Source organism: Planococcus citri, chromosome 5 (genome assembly GCF_950023065.1).
Source record: "Planococcus citri chromosome 5, ihPlaCitr1.1, whole genome shotgun sequence".
Taxonomy (NCBI): Eukaryota; Metazoa; Arthropoda; class Insecta; order Hemiptera; family Pseudococcidae; genus Planococcus; species Planococcus citri.
The window spans coordinates 60,347,071-60,361,826 of NC_088681.1; the positions used below are offsets into that span (position 1 = coordinate 60,347,071).

Sequence of the window (14,756 nt, forward strand, 5' to 3'; positions counted from 1 at the left end):
ATTTTGATGATGCCAACAATTTACGAAAACTTCACTTTTTCTTTATCAAGTAACTCAAATTACTTCTGAGTTCAATAATTTACCTGCAATAATTTTCTGTACCGAAAATCTCCCTTTCATATGGACCCTTTATATTTCAATTTTGTCGCGATCGATGTGAAAGTGTTTCCTTGATGAACAGTCGAATAGAGTATAAATCCCAAGGCAGCCAAGGCACCATTTTTTGGTTCAAGTTGAAAAGGAATAATCTTGGAGTAGGTAATGCTGACCGTAATATGTAATTGTTACTCTTTCCTGCTCGTTTCGGTCGAGGCTTATATTTTTAGATTAATTCGAATAAGATTAACGCGTAATGGTAGATTTTAATTTATTGCAGATTAGGATCACATCGAGAATTAGTATTTTTCACGCATATTATTATAAAACAAAAGAACTATAGGATAGGTAGATAATTGATTAATGATTACAATAAAATATCACACAAATCATTTTTAAAAAAGTTCCCATTTAAATACATATGTGAACACTGAACACTTATAATAATCGAGATAAAATGGAGAAAAATAACCAAACAATACAATTAGAAAAAAATCGCCAAAAAATTCAAATACTCGTAGTTGACCCGGCAAAACAAAATTTACAACAATAACAATCTCATTGATCGTAGAGAAAAAACTTTACAACGAATTTCAAGCAGAAATGTAACTTTGAAGGATCATAAATAATTTTCCTTGAATTTGGCAACTTCTTCCTGGCTACCCAAACACCATAATAAAAGTGGAGTGTGATAAAATTCGCACCTCGACGATTTACAATTAGCTGCTCTTTCTTTCAATTCATCAATTATACGCGCTTTCATCTCCAGTAGGGTAGTTTCTAACGAAACGAATGTGTCGATGAACTCGACTAGGAGCTCAAAGGGTACATATAGCGAAAGTTGCGACAAACTTCTTTGTATTTCAGGTAACGACATGAGTTGATTTTTGAAGTCTGTAGATAGTTCGGCATTGGCAAAAGCATCTTCAATGAATTTATTAAGTTCCTTCGTTTCACGAAAAGTCCTATCAATAATAGTATCATTTGAGCCAAGAAAAGTGCTCCGTAGTATCTGTTGTTTAAAACTTCTAGCCCTTTGTACATCAGACCATAAAAAACTGGCAAAATTATTCAATTGGTCGAAGCACAACCACTGCAATAACATACTACAAAAGCAATGGACCCTGCGACTATTGGCCATAATGTTCTCTTTGAATTGCGTTCTATCATGTTCGTTTTCGAAACACAGTTTCATTATTTTGGCCAAATCTTTGCATCGCGCACTTTCGACCAAATCCTCCCAGCAATCAAACCAAAATCTACTTCTCTCCGCAGAAGTGGCATCCGATAGAAAAATCGGTAAGAATCCGATTTCTTCAGTATTGGAAACACGAGCGACCAAGTTACTAAACAACCTCTTATTAGATATGATTTCTACAACCGCCGAACGTTTCAAATTTTCCGGAGAACTGATCCATATTTCACAACACAAATCAAACTGAATCCTCGATTCACGATCTGTATCTGTGGTGGTCTCAACAGGAAATACCTTCAGCTCATTTTGCAACATTTTCACGGCCAGTTTCGTAAACCCATCTACGCTTATGGCTTTTCTAATGTGCATCCAGGCTAGCAGAACCAATTCTTTATCGCACCAAACGTTCTCAAATAGATTACTCATTAGTTTATGGCTTCTTTCATTAACAAATTCTTCGAGTTGTTGATCGTCCAAGTTTGGTAGAATGAATCGAGCAAAAGATAGTTTATCACGGGTGAAAATACCGAGAGCTCTTCGCATTCGATTTTGCAATGGCATACGATTCCAAAAATACTGTAACGATGGCCCATTTTGAGGCATGTTTACTTCAAACATCACTTCATCGACAGAAATGTTCACTTCGTTAGATGGAATCTTATTTAATTCATTTCGCAGACAACAAATCCAGTAATACAATTGTGGACTATTGGAAAAATCCATAGTATTCAAGTCCATGCTTCTCGACACTAATGGCCAAAGTCGTCTGATATCGTCTTCGAAAAAATATGTACAAGCAATCATAAACTTTCGATTCTCATCAAATGGATGACAATGCATCATGCGTTCGGCTGTCCTCACGTAATCAACAGCACCGGTGTAATCGCATACAAATTCGTCGAAGTGTTCCAAAACTGAATTCTGGTGGTAGTAATAAAAATAGAATATTCTTTTATGATGCTCTTTCAGCCAATTTTCCATCGAACGCCCAAATCTTCTGACGTATTTATCGATCGCAGTATAAATCACAGATGGCAAATACGGCAGCATTTGTTTCAATAAGATGGGTTCACCAGATGGACAAAATTCTTTCAATTTGCAATTATCACGATACTCATTCGTTTTACAACGCCATATTTCGAGGCTAACGGCGATCGCTGATAGATCTTTCAGGGGTACTGGAGTTGGATGAAAAATATCATGTACTCGAACATCGGAAGCGATTCCATCCATTTCCAGTTCTCGATTCGACTCCATTTCAATCCAAACCTAGAATCGAAATGATCGAATTAATGCTTAGTGTGAAGATTTGACTTCTCTCAAATACTTAAAACAAAGGCGTCAACACGAACGTAATTCATTTGATTAAAAACTAAAATATTTACATTGACTAGAATACCTATAAAGAGCACTAACGTTCATGCATATGATAAAAACGGTTTGAGATAAAAATTTACTGGCTAACGGAATACAATCAACAATGTATCTGAACTATATCTGAACCTAAAATATGTAATCGGCGCGTGCGCGGGAAACCGCCCCCCGCGCCTACCTGGCGTATGAAAGCATACACACTAAGCCACACTTGGAAATGAACTGGTGAAAGTGACTTGTATTGAAATTAATCGCGATAATTGGCATGCATGATTCACAGTAATAAAATGAAGATGACAATATAATTTTATGATCAATGTAGAAAATCCCATTTTAAGGACTGGAATGAGAATTTTAAAATTTTTTCAAATCTGATACGCCAATCAATGGTTTATGAAAGCCCCACCGCGATAGGTACGTACCAAAATGGAACTTTTTCCCAGAGTTAGGGAGTTTGAAAGGCTTTTTGGTGATATCATAAAAATCAGCGTTGTCACTTTTTTTCGTACAGAACATTAGCTCGAAAAGTTTCAAAACGTAGTTTTCATATCGTTCCGACTCTCAAAAATTCTGAAAAAAATATATCATAGACAACTTTTTATGCTGAACAACATATTAAAAAATTCAAATGTACGTATCTGTTGAAAAAACCCTTTCACTCGATGAAATAAACTCTTCACAAAAAAATCAAAATTCGAAAAAATTCAATTTTCGATTTCAAACATCAAAAAACAGTTCAATTTATTCAGTTGTCTTATTTTGACCTCTTTCTGACGTACTATAACATGAAAAAGTTGATAAAAATTACGCTCACAACAAAAAAAAATAAAAATTCGTTAGTTTTTTGAATCTTTTCGAATTTTGATTTTTTTTGTGATGAGTTCATTTCATCGTTTGAAAGTAAAGATGTCCTGTGTGAAAAGTGAAAAGTACTTTTTTTTCAATGAAAAGTTGAAAAGAAAAGTTCCTACTTTTCATTTCACTTTTCAGTTTTCACTAAAAAAAAAAAGCGAGTGACCAATCAATTTACTCATCAGAGATCACTGACCTCATTGATGAAGTCACATATCAAGTTTCACTCCCTCCACTCCTCCACCTTCGCAATTCAGCACCCTTTTTTGAATTTTTTCACATTTTTTTCAAAACTGAAAAACCCAAAAATGTTAGAGGCTCTAGAAAGGCTTAAAACTACCACTGCACTGTTCGATTAAGTAGGTGAAAAAAATGATTTTGTTTTTCTATGTGTTTTGGCCTGGCAAAAAATACATCAATTTGAAGCTCTTACAGAGAGCTTTAAAATGAAACTCACACGATTTACTTTTCACACTTTTCACAACTTTTCACACTTTTCAATGAACTTTTCACTTTTCATTTCATCAAAATTACTTTTCTGAAAAGTGCACATCTCTAATTGAAAGCCGTTTTTCAACTTTCTCAACAGATACGTAAAAATAGGGGTTAAATGGGTCAACTTCACCAATCAAAAAATTTTTTCATGTTTTAAATCAAAAAATCGCACTTTTTTGCGAACTTAAAATTTTTTTAAATCAGCTTTGCGACATGTTACCATCCCAATTTTTTAATATGTTGTTCAGCATAAAAAGTTGTCTATGATATATTTTTTTCAGAATTTTTGAGTCGGAACGATATGAAAACTACGTTTTGAAACTTTTCGAGCTAATTTTTTGTACGAAAAAAAGTGACAACGCTGATTTTTATGATATCACCAAAAAGCCTTTCAAACTCCTTAACTCTGGGAAAAAGTTCCATTTTGGTAGGTACCTATCGCGGTTTTCGAGTAATCCACTGCTGAAATGGATGATATTTTAGGTTCACGGAGAACTTTGACACTCCCTGGCCGTCTTTGAAAATGGGCTAGACGACTGCGATTTGCGCCATTGGTCAACCCTTCGGAAGGTCTCTCCACAGGAAAAATTTCAAAAAAATCGCAGAACCCCCCTAACACTTCTCGGTCTAATTGACGTGGAATGACCCCTGTTAGAAAGCATTTTCTGATCGATTGAGCGGATCGAAAAGCGAGTATACATACCTACACCAACTTTCAGCTTAATGAAGGACAACATTTTACCAAATCGAGCTACAGGGTGACCAACAAATAGTTAAAGTAAAAATCAGCATTTTCGTTTCTAAGAGTAATAAGCACTGTGAGAAGCTCGGAGGGTTGCATAAATGCAGTACGTTTAGGAGCTACACAAGCAACGTCTTTGGTTTCTCCGAAGCAAGGCTTGTTTTGGGAACGCAGTGCTGCCAACTTGAAAACTTGATAATTTAGCGAATTTCGCGGAATTTTAAAATAATAAAATACTTCAGGAGTAGTCCATGGAACTGGTAGAGGTTAACAAAAGAAACAAAAACCGCATGTAAAGTTTTTGCCTAACTTGAAATTTGAAGGGGCAATGATTCAGGCTTCAATGTTCAAATTAATGAGTAAATTATTGTCTCACTATAAATTTTAAAACAACAGAAATTTTTTAAGATGGTAGGTGTTTGAACAGTAATGGACCAAGGGTGACATAGCAATTTGAATTTTTTGGATAACTTAATTAGGGAATTTTTGGCAAGAATTTTTCTACTTAAACTACTTGTTGGTCACCCTGTAGAAAGCTGAAAGTTGGTATACAGGTAGGTAACCCCTTTTCAACGCGTTGAATTCATAAGAAATGGCTTCAAACAGTTTTGAGCAGTTCTGGAGTCTCGAGAGAATTTTTGAATGTTGAAATAATTGAATCACACATTTTCAAAAATTTCAAAAATCGTCTGTTTATTGTTGTCCCCTTCCTCCCTCCGAAAAACAAGATCTAAGATTACTAAAATTTACTCAAAATCGAAAGTATTTTTCCCATGTTCTGTATCTTCCTTCTGCCTCCTCATTTGGTTGGTTTATTGTTATTCTTTGAAATAGGTACGTAGGGTAACTAAGTATTGTCAACCACTCGTGTGAAGCTTTTTAACGGGGATGGGATGAGAACGCCAACGGGTAGGATGTAATTTCAGCAGATTTTTCAGGATTTTTTTTTTCAAATTTAGAAACATAACGATAATGGTGAATTTTAGTGTATTGCAGATTATAGAATAATATCGATAATTTGAATTTTTCACGCATAATGTTGCATAAAATTAGAAAAACTAAAAACGCAATAGATAATTGCAATAAAATATCACACAAATCATTTAAAAAAAAGTTTCCATTTAAATACATTTGTGAACACTTATAATAATCACGGTAAAATGGAAAACAACAACCAAGCACTACAATTCGAAAAAAAATTCAAAAATAGTTGACCCAGCGAAATAAAAATTTACAACACTAACAATGCAATTGGGGGTGGAGGAAAAACATTACAAACATATACTTAATACTCATTTCAAGGAGAAATGACTTTGAAGGATCATAAATAATTCTCCTTGAATTTGGTAACTTCCTTCTGGCTACCCAAACACCATGATAAAAGCGGAGTGTGATAAAATTTGCACCTCGACGATTTACAATAAGCTGCTTTTTCTTTCAATGCATCAATTATACGCGCTTTTATCTCCAGTAGGGTTTTTTCTGCCGAAACGAATGTGCTAATGAACTCGACTAGCTGCCCAAAAGGTACGGAAGAAACAGCAACCTGGCCAATTTTTCTTTGTATTTCGGGTGACGACGTGAGTCGATTTTTGAAGTCCGCAGATCGAAAAATATTGGCAAAAGCATCTTCGATGAATTTATTAAATTCTTTTGCATTACGCATAACCGCACCATTAAAATCATTTTCTCTGCCGAGATAAGCTGAATGCAACACTTGTTGTTTGAAATTTCTAGCTGCTTGCACTTCCAGAAATAAGAAATTGGCAAATTCATTCAATTCGTCCAAACACATTTCAATCAGTAACATTCTACAAAAGAAACGGACACTACCGCTATTGGCCATGACGTTCTCTTTGAATTGTGCAATCTCAACTTCGTTTTCAAAACACAGTTTCATTATTTTGGCCAAATCTTCGAATCGCACGTTTTCCAACAAAATCTGCCAGTAATCAAACCAAAATCTACGTCTATCCGCAGAAGTGGCATCCGATAGAAAAGTCCATAAGAATTCGAATTCTTTAGGAAGTGCTGGAACAACATAAACACGACATCTCAAGTTACTAAACAACCTCTTATTAGATGTAATCTCTACAACAGCCGAACGTTTCAAATTTTCCGCAGAACTGATCCATATTTCACAACACAAATCAGACCAAATTCTGGAATCAAGAACTTCACCGATAGTGGTCTTGACAGGGTATATCAGCAGCTCATTTTGCAACATTTCCACGACCAGTTTTGTAAACCCATCTACGTTAATGGCTTTCCTAATGTACATCCAGGCTGGCCAAATTAATTCTTTATCGTACCAAACATTCTTAAACAGAGTACGTATCAGTTCGTGACTTTTTTCATTTACAAATTCTTCGAGCTGTTGATCATTTAGCTTTGGTAAAATGAACCGAGCAAAAGACAAGCTATCACGGATAAAAATACCGAAAGCTTTTCGCATTCGATTTTGCAGTGGTATACGACTCCAAAAATATTGCAACGATGGTCCATTTTGAGGCATGTTTACTTCCAACATCACTTCATCGACAGTCTCGTTCACTTCGTTAGATGGAATCTTATCTAATTCATTTCGGAGACAACAAATCCAGTAATACAATTGCGGACTTTTGGAAAAATCAACATTAATCAAGCCCATATTTTTCGATACCAATGGCCAAAGTCGACTGATATCGTCTTCGAAAAAATATGTACAAGCAATCTCAAATTTTTGATTATCATCAAATCGATCACAATGCATCATGCATCTGGCTGTTCTCACATAATCAATAGTGCCGGTATAATCGCATACGAAATTATCGAAGTAATTCAAAACATAGTTCTGGTGGTCATCGTAATAAAAGTAGAATATTCTATCATGGTGCTTCTTTAGCCAATTTTCCATCGAAGGCCCAAATCTTCTGACGTATTTATCGATCGCTGCATAAATCACGGTTGGTAAATCAGGCAGAATTTTTTTCAATATGATGCGTTCACCGGATGGACTGAACTCTTTCAATTTGCGATTATCACGATACTCATTCGTTTTACAGCGCCATATTTCCAGGCTGACGGCGATCGCTGCAAGTTCTTTCAGGGGTACTGGAGTTGGATGAAAAATATCATATACGTCAGAAGTTATTCCGCCAATTTCTAGTTCTCGATTGGACTCCATTTCAATCCAAATCTGGAATCGAAATGATCGAATTGATTCTGAGAAACGAACTGGTGAAAGTGACCTGTATTGAAATTAGTTGGCAACTGGCATGCATGCTTCAAATGAATAAATGAAGATTACAACTCGAATTTTTATGATCGATATAGAAGGTCTGGGAATTTTAAAATTTTTTCAAACCCTATACTTTAACCAATGATTTTAGAATCGGCTCAGTTTATGACAAATGAAATAAATTAGGAAAATCAGTTGAAGTAAAGACAAATATGAAAGTAAGTACATTTATATTCTGAAAGTATACATTGTAAGCTACTTACTTCGCTAATAATTTTTTCTCCTAACGTTATTTCATTGAAGTTGATGAATTAATACTGAATGAAAAACTTGTAAGGTTTTTTCAAGGGGAAGAACACAAATGAACATTGAACACGAAAAAAAGAATACCTAAACAAAACAAATGCTGATAAGAGACATCCGAAATATGTAACTGGATCGTTGATACTACACTACAAGAAAAATTTTTAGTACCGAGCGTGACCGCAGCGCTAGTAGTTTTCTCTAAACGAAGAGGGCCGAGGGCCCCGAGGGGTCCACAATTGTACCTTCTCCTCTCCTCTAGCAAGAAATCGATGATTTCTATTTTCTAATTCGGGGAGAATTGCAATTGTGGTCATTTTAATTTTATTTTTCTCCCCTAGATGGCTAGATAAATGAACTTTGAACACCTTATTTTTAAAAAATACTCGTAAATCGTTGTCGCTGTAATTTCTTTTGAAAAAACGCAATCGAAATTTCTAGCCTTACTCTCATTTTTGCCCCACTCAATCCATTAGGAATGCTTTCAAACAGGTAAAATTTTGCCTAAGGAAGTTTCTCACATTACACGTTTTCAAAAATCTCAGAAATCATGGCCTAATTGGCTAATTTTGAGCCCAAAATTCTTCAAAAACGCCTAAAAGACATTCCTACTAAATATTTGATTTCTCTCGCGAAATTTTAACGTAACTTAAAATCGTCAAGTCGAATCACACTTTTTTTCGAAAATTTCAAAAATCATATAGGTACCTCCGTTTCGGGCAAAAAATTCTTTGGTCTCTTTACAAAATTTTAACCTAAAATTTTGATAGGTAAGTCGGAGCAAACTTTTTCGAAAATCCCAAAAATTATGACTCAATTTCTAGGCTCAAAATTCTTCCTAAAAGCTCGAAAAATATTTTCGTGGAAATATTTGATTTTTTCGAAAAAATTCAACCTATATTTTGATAGGTCGAATTAGGCTTTTTCAAAAATTCCAAAAATTATTCCTTTAATTTTAGGTTTAAAATTCTTCCTAAAACCTCGAAAAATATTTTCGTGCAAACATTTTTGATTTTCTCGCAAAATTTTAAACTAATTTGATAGCTGGTAGAATTACGCTTTTTCAAAAACTCTGAAAATAATTTCTCAATTAAGTATAAGCTCAAAATAATTCTTTAAAAGAGCTCAAAAACATAACTTTAACACACCTATTTTATTAGGTCGAATCACACTTTTTCATGGAATTCTTAAAAAAAAAGCTTTTAAAATATTTTCGAGGAAATATTTCAATTTCTGGCGAAATTTCAATTTATTTTGATAGGTCGCAACGTTACTTTTGAATAATTCTACTGCAGTTCATTTGTATTCAAATTTGGTGGGGGTTTAAGTACCTACTCTCTCTTTCTTTCTTAGGCACTAGATCGCAGATTCATTAAAATTCAACCAACGTGTAATAGGTGAATGATAATTTATTACGGATTAACATGAAGCATTCTCATTTTTCACAACACACATTATTTTACAAAATAATAGAATTAAAAATACAGATTAGATAACTAATCATAATAAAATGTAACACCAATTTTAGGAAAAGTAGAAATCACAAATTAACTAAGCAGATAAGTATTTAAAAGTAATAGTTTAATTATCTAATGAACACTTATATGTAGACCTATAAACAAATCCTATACTTAGTTCGAATAAATCGAAAACAATTTTTAATGGTTGACTTGTGGAAATATGTACTTTTTAAATTCATTAAAGACTTAAATACCTAGTGTTCAAAAATTCTGTCCCAGTTACGTAGATGATGATTATCATTGTATGTACCTGGAAAAAACCTTGATCATAAAAACCAGGGCTTTTTTCTTTGAGGATATCCCACCCCCCCCCAAAAAAAAACTATTGAAAAATTGCCATGAAAATTGAAGAATATGGGACGGGGATGAGATTTTAACAAAAAAAAGAAGCTTTCAAGTAATTTTGTAAAAAACAGAACTTTTGTCACAAAATTTGAAATAGGGTCATTCCACGTCAATTAGACCAAGAAGTGGTAGGGGGGTTCGGCGAATTTTTTTGAAAGTTTTCCTGTGGAAATACCTTCCGAAGGGATGACCAATGGCGCAAATCGCAGCCCTCTAGCCCATTTTTAACGGCAGCCAGGGGGTGTCAACGTTTTCAGTGAACCTAAAATATCATCCATTTCAGCAGTGGATTATTCGATAACCGCGATACCTACCAAAATGGAACTTTTTCCCAAAGTTAGGGGTTTTGAAAGGCTTTTTGGTGATATCATAAAAATCAGTGTTGCCACTTTTTTTTGTACAAAAAATTAGCTCAAAAAGTTTCGAAACGTAGTTTTCATATCGTTCCGACTCTCAAAAATTCTGAAAAAAAAGTATATTATAGACAACTTTTCATGCTGAACAACATAATTAAAAAATTGTGGTGATAACATGTTGCAATGCCGATTTAAAAAAATTTTAATTTTGCGAAAAAATGCGATTTTTTGATTTAAAACATGAAAAAATTTTTTGATTGGTAAAGTTGACCAATTTGACCCCTATTTTTACGTATCTGTTGAAAAAGTTGAAAACCCCCTTTCATTCGGAAAAATGAACTCATCACAAAAAAATCAAAATTTGAAAAAATTCAATTTACAATTCCAAATATCAAAAAAAGTTTAAATTTATTCAGTTGTCTTATTTTGACCTCTTTCTGACGTATTTCATGAAAAAGTTGATAAAAATCACACTTACAGCAAAAAAATTAAAATTTGCTTTTTTTGAATTTTGATTTTTTTGTGATGAGTTAATTTCACCGAGTGAAGGGGTTTTTTCATCTTTTTCAACAGATACGTAAAAATAGGGGTCAATAAATAGGTCAACTTTACCAATCAAAACTTTTTTTCATGTTTTAAATCAAAAAATCGCATTTTTTTGCAAAGTTTAAATTTTTTTAAATCGACTTTGTTACAAGTTACCATCCCAATTTTTTAATATGTTGTTCAGCATGAACAGTTGTCCATAATATATTTTTTTCAGAATTTTTGAGTGTCGGAACGATATGAAAACTACGTTTCGAAACTTTTTGAGCTAATTTTTTGTACAAAAAAAAGTGGCAACACTGATTTTTATGATATCACCAAAAAGCCTTTCAAAACCCCTAACTTTGGGAACTTTTTCATGAAATACGTCAGAAAGAGGTCAAAATAAGACAACTGAATAAATTTAAACTTTTTTTTGATATTTGGAATTGAAAATTGAATTTTTTCAAATTTTGATTTTTTTGTGATGAGTTCATTTTTCCGAATGAAAGGGGGTTTTCAACTTTTTCAACAGATACGTAAAAATAGGGGTCAAATTGGTCAACTTTACCAATCAAACAATTTTTTCATGTTTTAAATCAAAAAATCGCATTTTTTCGCAAAATTAAAATTTTTTTAAATCGGCATTGCAACATGTTATCACCACAATTTTTTAATTATGTTGTTCAGCATGAAAAGTTGTCTATAATATACTTTTTTTCAGAATTTTTGAGAGTCGGAACGATATGAAAACTACGTTTCGAAACTTTTTGAGCTAATTTTTTGTACAAAAAAAAGTGGCAACACTGATTTTTATGATATCACCAAAAAGCCTTTCAAAACCCCTAACTTTGGGAAAAAGTTCCATTTTGGTAGGTATCGCGGTTATCGAGTAATCCACTGCTGAAATGGATGATATTTAGGTTCACTGAAAACTTTGACACCCCCTGGCTGCCGTTAAAAATGGGCTAGAGGGCTGCGATTTGCGCCATTTGTCATCCCTTCAAAAGGTCTTTCCACAGGAAAAATTTCAAAAAAATCGCCGAACCCCCCTACCACTTCTTGGTCCAATTGACGTGGAATGACCCAACAAGAATAAGTGTTTTTTTGGCAGGCAAAGCCAAAATCAAAGGTTTTTGGACATTCTGGCAAAAAAGAACCAATTTATTAGCAATCGCAAAAATGACAACTATTCGACTATTTCATCGCAAAAAATTTCGTCCTGATAATTTCGAAATCAAAACATTATAAATTTTCGTCAACTCGCCTAAAATCAACACTCTCTGACAATTTTGATAAAAAACCGTATTTTTTGACAATTTTGGCAAAATTAGAATTCGAAGCACCGAGACAAAACAACACCGATCACAATCGCTAATAAAATCGAGAATAAAAAACGTTTTTCAGAAATAAAAGCCAGACGATCCGAATACTTCTCCATGTTATTACCATCAATTATACGTTTTTTGATCAGTTGTGCACTTAGATTCGGCTCCGTCGAAACAAACATCTCGATCAAAGCCATGATTTTTTCAGTAGGAACATATAATGAGTAAGTATAGCCCCATAAACATCTTTTAATTTCAGGAGACCGCAAAAGTTGTTTTTTAAAATTGGCTGATAAGTCAGCGTTGCCAAAAGCGTCATTTATGAATGCATCAAACTTTTTGAGGTCGCTGGTATCTTTAAAAGCAAGCCAGTACTCGTCGAATAAAAGCGATCGTAGTAATTGTTGCTTAAAATTTCTCGCTGCTTGTATATCAGGGGTACAAAAACTTACCACGGCATTCAATTGATCGAAAAACGCGAAACTCAATAATAATTTAAACCCTTTACGCATTTCTCCAATACCAGACATTGTTTTCCTTCTGAATTCACTTATCTCATCTTCATTTTCGAAACACAGATGCAATATTCGTTGAAAATCTTCGAATCGTATGCTTGGGATGAAAGTAGACCAGCACTTACGCAAGATTCGCGAAAATTTTTTTCTTTCCTCGTAAGTGGCACATTTTAGAATGGTCTCTAAGAACTGGCCATTTTTGGGACCCGAATAAAGGGGATATCTCCAATGTGACATAATAAATGAAAACCTTCTGTCGGTCGAAAAAAGGTATTCAATCGTCGATCGTTTCCAATTATCGGGAGCTGTGTTCCATACTTCACGACACAAGTACATCCAATTTTTCAAACCTCGAGCGTGATTCTTTTCTAATTCCGCATCATTTTCACGCAATAAATTCAAGATAAATTCCGCAAAACTGCTCTCACTCATTTGATTCTGAACACACATCCAGATTTCAAGAACCAATCCTTCGTCATAAAGACGACTTTCCATCAGCTTACTCATCAACTCACATCCTGCCCGACTGAAAAATTGATCACGCAGTTCATCATCCAGTTTTGGCAACATCCTTACCAAAAGTTTCAGAGGTAATAAGTTTGTAAAAGTACTTGTGCGCTGTGACTGTGACAATGAATTGAACCTGAATTCGTATACAATTTCATACTGCAAAAGAAAAATGGCATAACTCAACTGACTTTCGAAAGTTAATCTGGGCCAAAAATATTCTACTGGGGGCGGTATTTTAAAAGGCTCGCAGAAATCCACATACTTACTCACAATTTTTTCTTCAAAAGAACGCGGATGGTGCTCTGGAGATAACTCGTCATTCTTCAGGCAACAAACCCAATAATACATTTCCGGATGGAAACTCCTGACAGAATTCGGGTCAAAGCTCCCACATACCGAAGGCCAAATTCGTCTAATATCGTCTTCAAAAATATATATACAAGCTATTCTGAATTTATCAGCTTCACTGAATGCGTCACAACGCATCATACGTTCGGCAGTTCTGGTACAGTGAATAGCGCCATCGTAATCGCCCACAAAATCGTCAAAATCTTGCAAAATACTATTATTCTCATTTTCGCGATAAAGCGGCAACATCCATTGATGGAAATCGTTCCAGGAATATAAAGACGATGCAAATCTTTCGAGGTAGTCTTCGATCGTATGATAAATCGCAGACGGTAAATCAGGAAGCATCGTTTCCAATGATATATTTGCGGCGAAGTAGTCTTTGATCTGAGTACTCGTATCATAAGTCGCGAGCGATGAACCAGGATGCGTGCAGGTTTCCAATGATATATTTGCGGTGTCGATTTCAAAGATTTTCAATGTATTGCTCGTACGATGTTTTCTTATTTCACTGCGCCATATTTCCACACTAATGGCGATTGCTGACAGTGCTTGCAGCGATACCGGACTTGGACAAAAAGGATCATACACTTCAACTATAGGTACCATCTCGTTCATATTTTAAATCTTGATTGCAATCGATTTGAATTAGAACCTAAAATCGTAATGGCGAATAAATAATTGTATACGATGGGACGAGAAAATTGAGCGAAAAAAAATGTTGGAGGATTTTGACCAACCATTATAATAGAGACTTTGATTTTGAGTTGAAACTTACTCAAAAAATTGTTTGCTCCTGGTGTGACCCCGTGGGGGGGGGAGAGATATGGGTCTTCAAAGATGAAACATTTTCAAAAAAAAAAAACTATTGTTTCGTTCTTGCCTTTACCAAATCTGTTTTGGGGGAAATGGTCCAGTCGCAAAAGATAGTAACTTATTTGAGATTCTGCGTCGACCTAGGTCATTGCCATAATCCAAGACCACTTCTAGGGTTCTATTCAACAGTTAAAAATGTGCAAATGTGGTGTACAA

The 14,756-nt window shown here is 34.5% G+C and overlaps 2 protein-coding genes across 5 annotated transcripts; both read right to left on the reverse strand.

Annotated features, from left to right (window-relative positions):
- Positions 1–342: 342 nt before the first annotated feature.
- LOC135849444 (uncharacterized) lies at positions 343–2,905 on the reverse strand. 4 transcript variants are annotated; one of them, XM_065369890.1, is made up of 2 exons: positions 2,708–2,905; positions 343–2,560 (listed from the first exon to the last, which is right to left on the reverse strand). In XM_065369890.1, exons 1-2 carry the CDS (start codon positions 2,711–2,713, stop codon positions 716–718), a joined length of 1,851 nt encoding a protein of 616 aa, XP_065225962.1. In that variant the 5' UTR covers positions 2,714–2,905; the 3' UTR covers positions 343–715. The 4 variants fall into 4 exon arrangements, with proteins under 4 accessions (XP_065225962.1, XP_065225964.1, XP_065225963.1 ...); XM_065369892.1 differs by having other exon boundaries at positions 2,691–2,904; XM_065369891.1 differs by having other exon boundaries at positions 2,677–2,904.
- A 2,819-nt stretch (positions 2,906–5,724) lies between these two features.
- LOC135849445 (uncharacterized) lies at positions 5,725–8,443 on the reverse strand. Its single transcript, XM_065369893.1, has 2 exons — positions 8,238–8,443; positions 5,725–7,932 (listed from the first exon to the last, which is right to left on the reverse strand). Exon 2 carries the CDS (start codon positions 7,918–7,920, stop codon positions 6,076–6,078), a length of 1,845 nt encoding a protein of 614 aa, XP_065225965.1. The 5' UTR covers positions 7,921–7,932; positions 8,238–8,443; the 3' UTR covers positions 5,725–6,075.
- Between the last annotated feature and the right edge of the window lie 6,313 nt (positions 8,444–14,756).

What these genes read in the sequence shown, in the direction of transcription:
- LOC135849445 (XM_065369893.1), bottom strand. Translation starts at nt 7,920, where the DNA reads ATGGAGTCCAATCGAGAACTAGAAATTGGCGGAATAACTTCTGACGTA.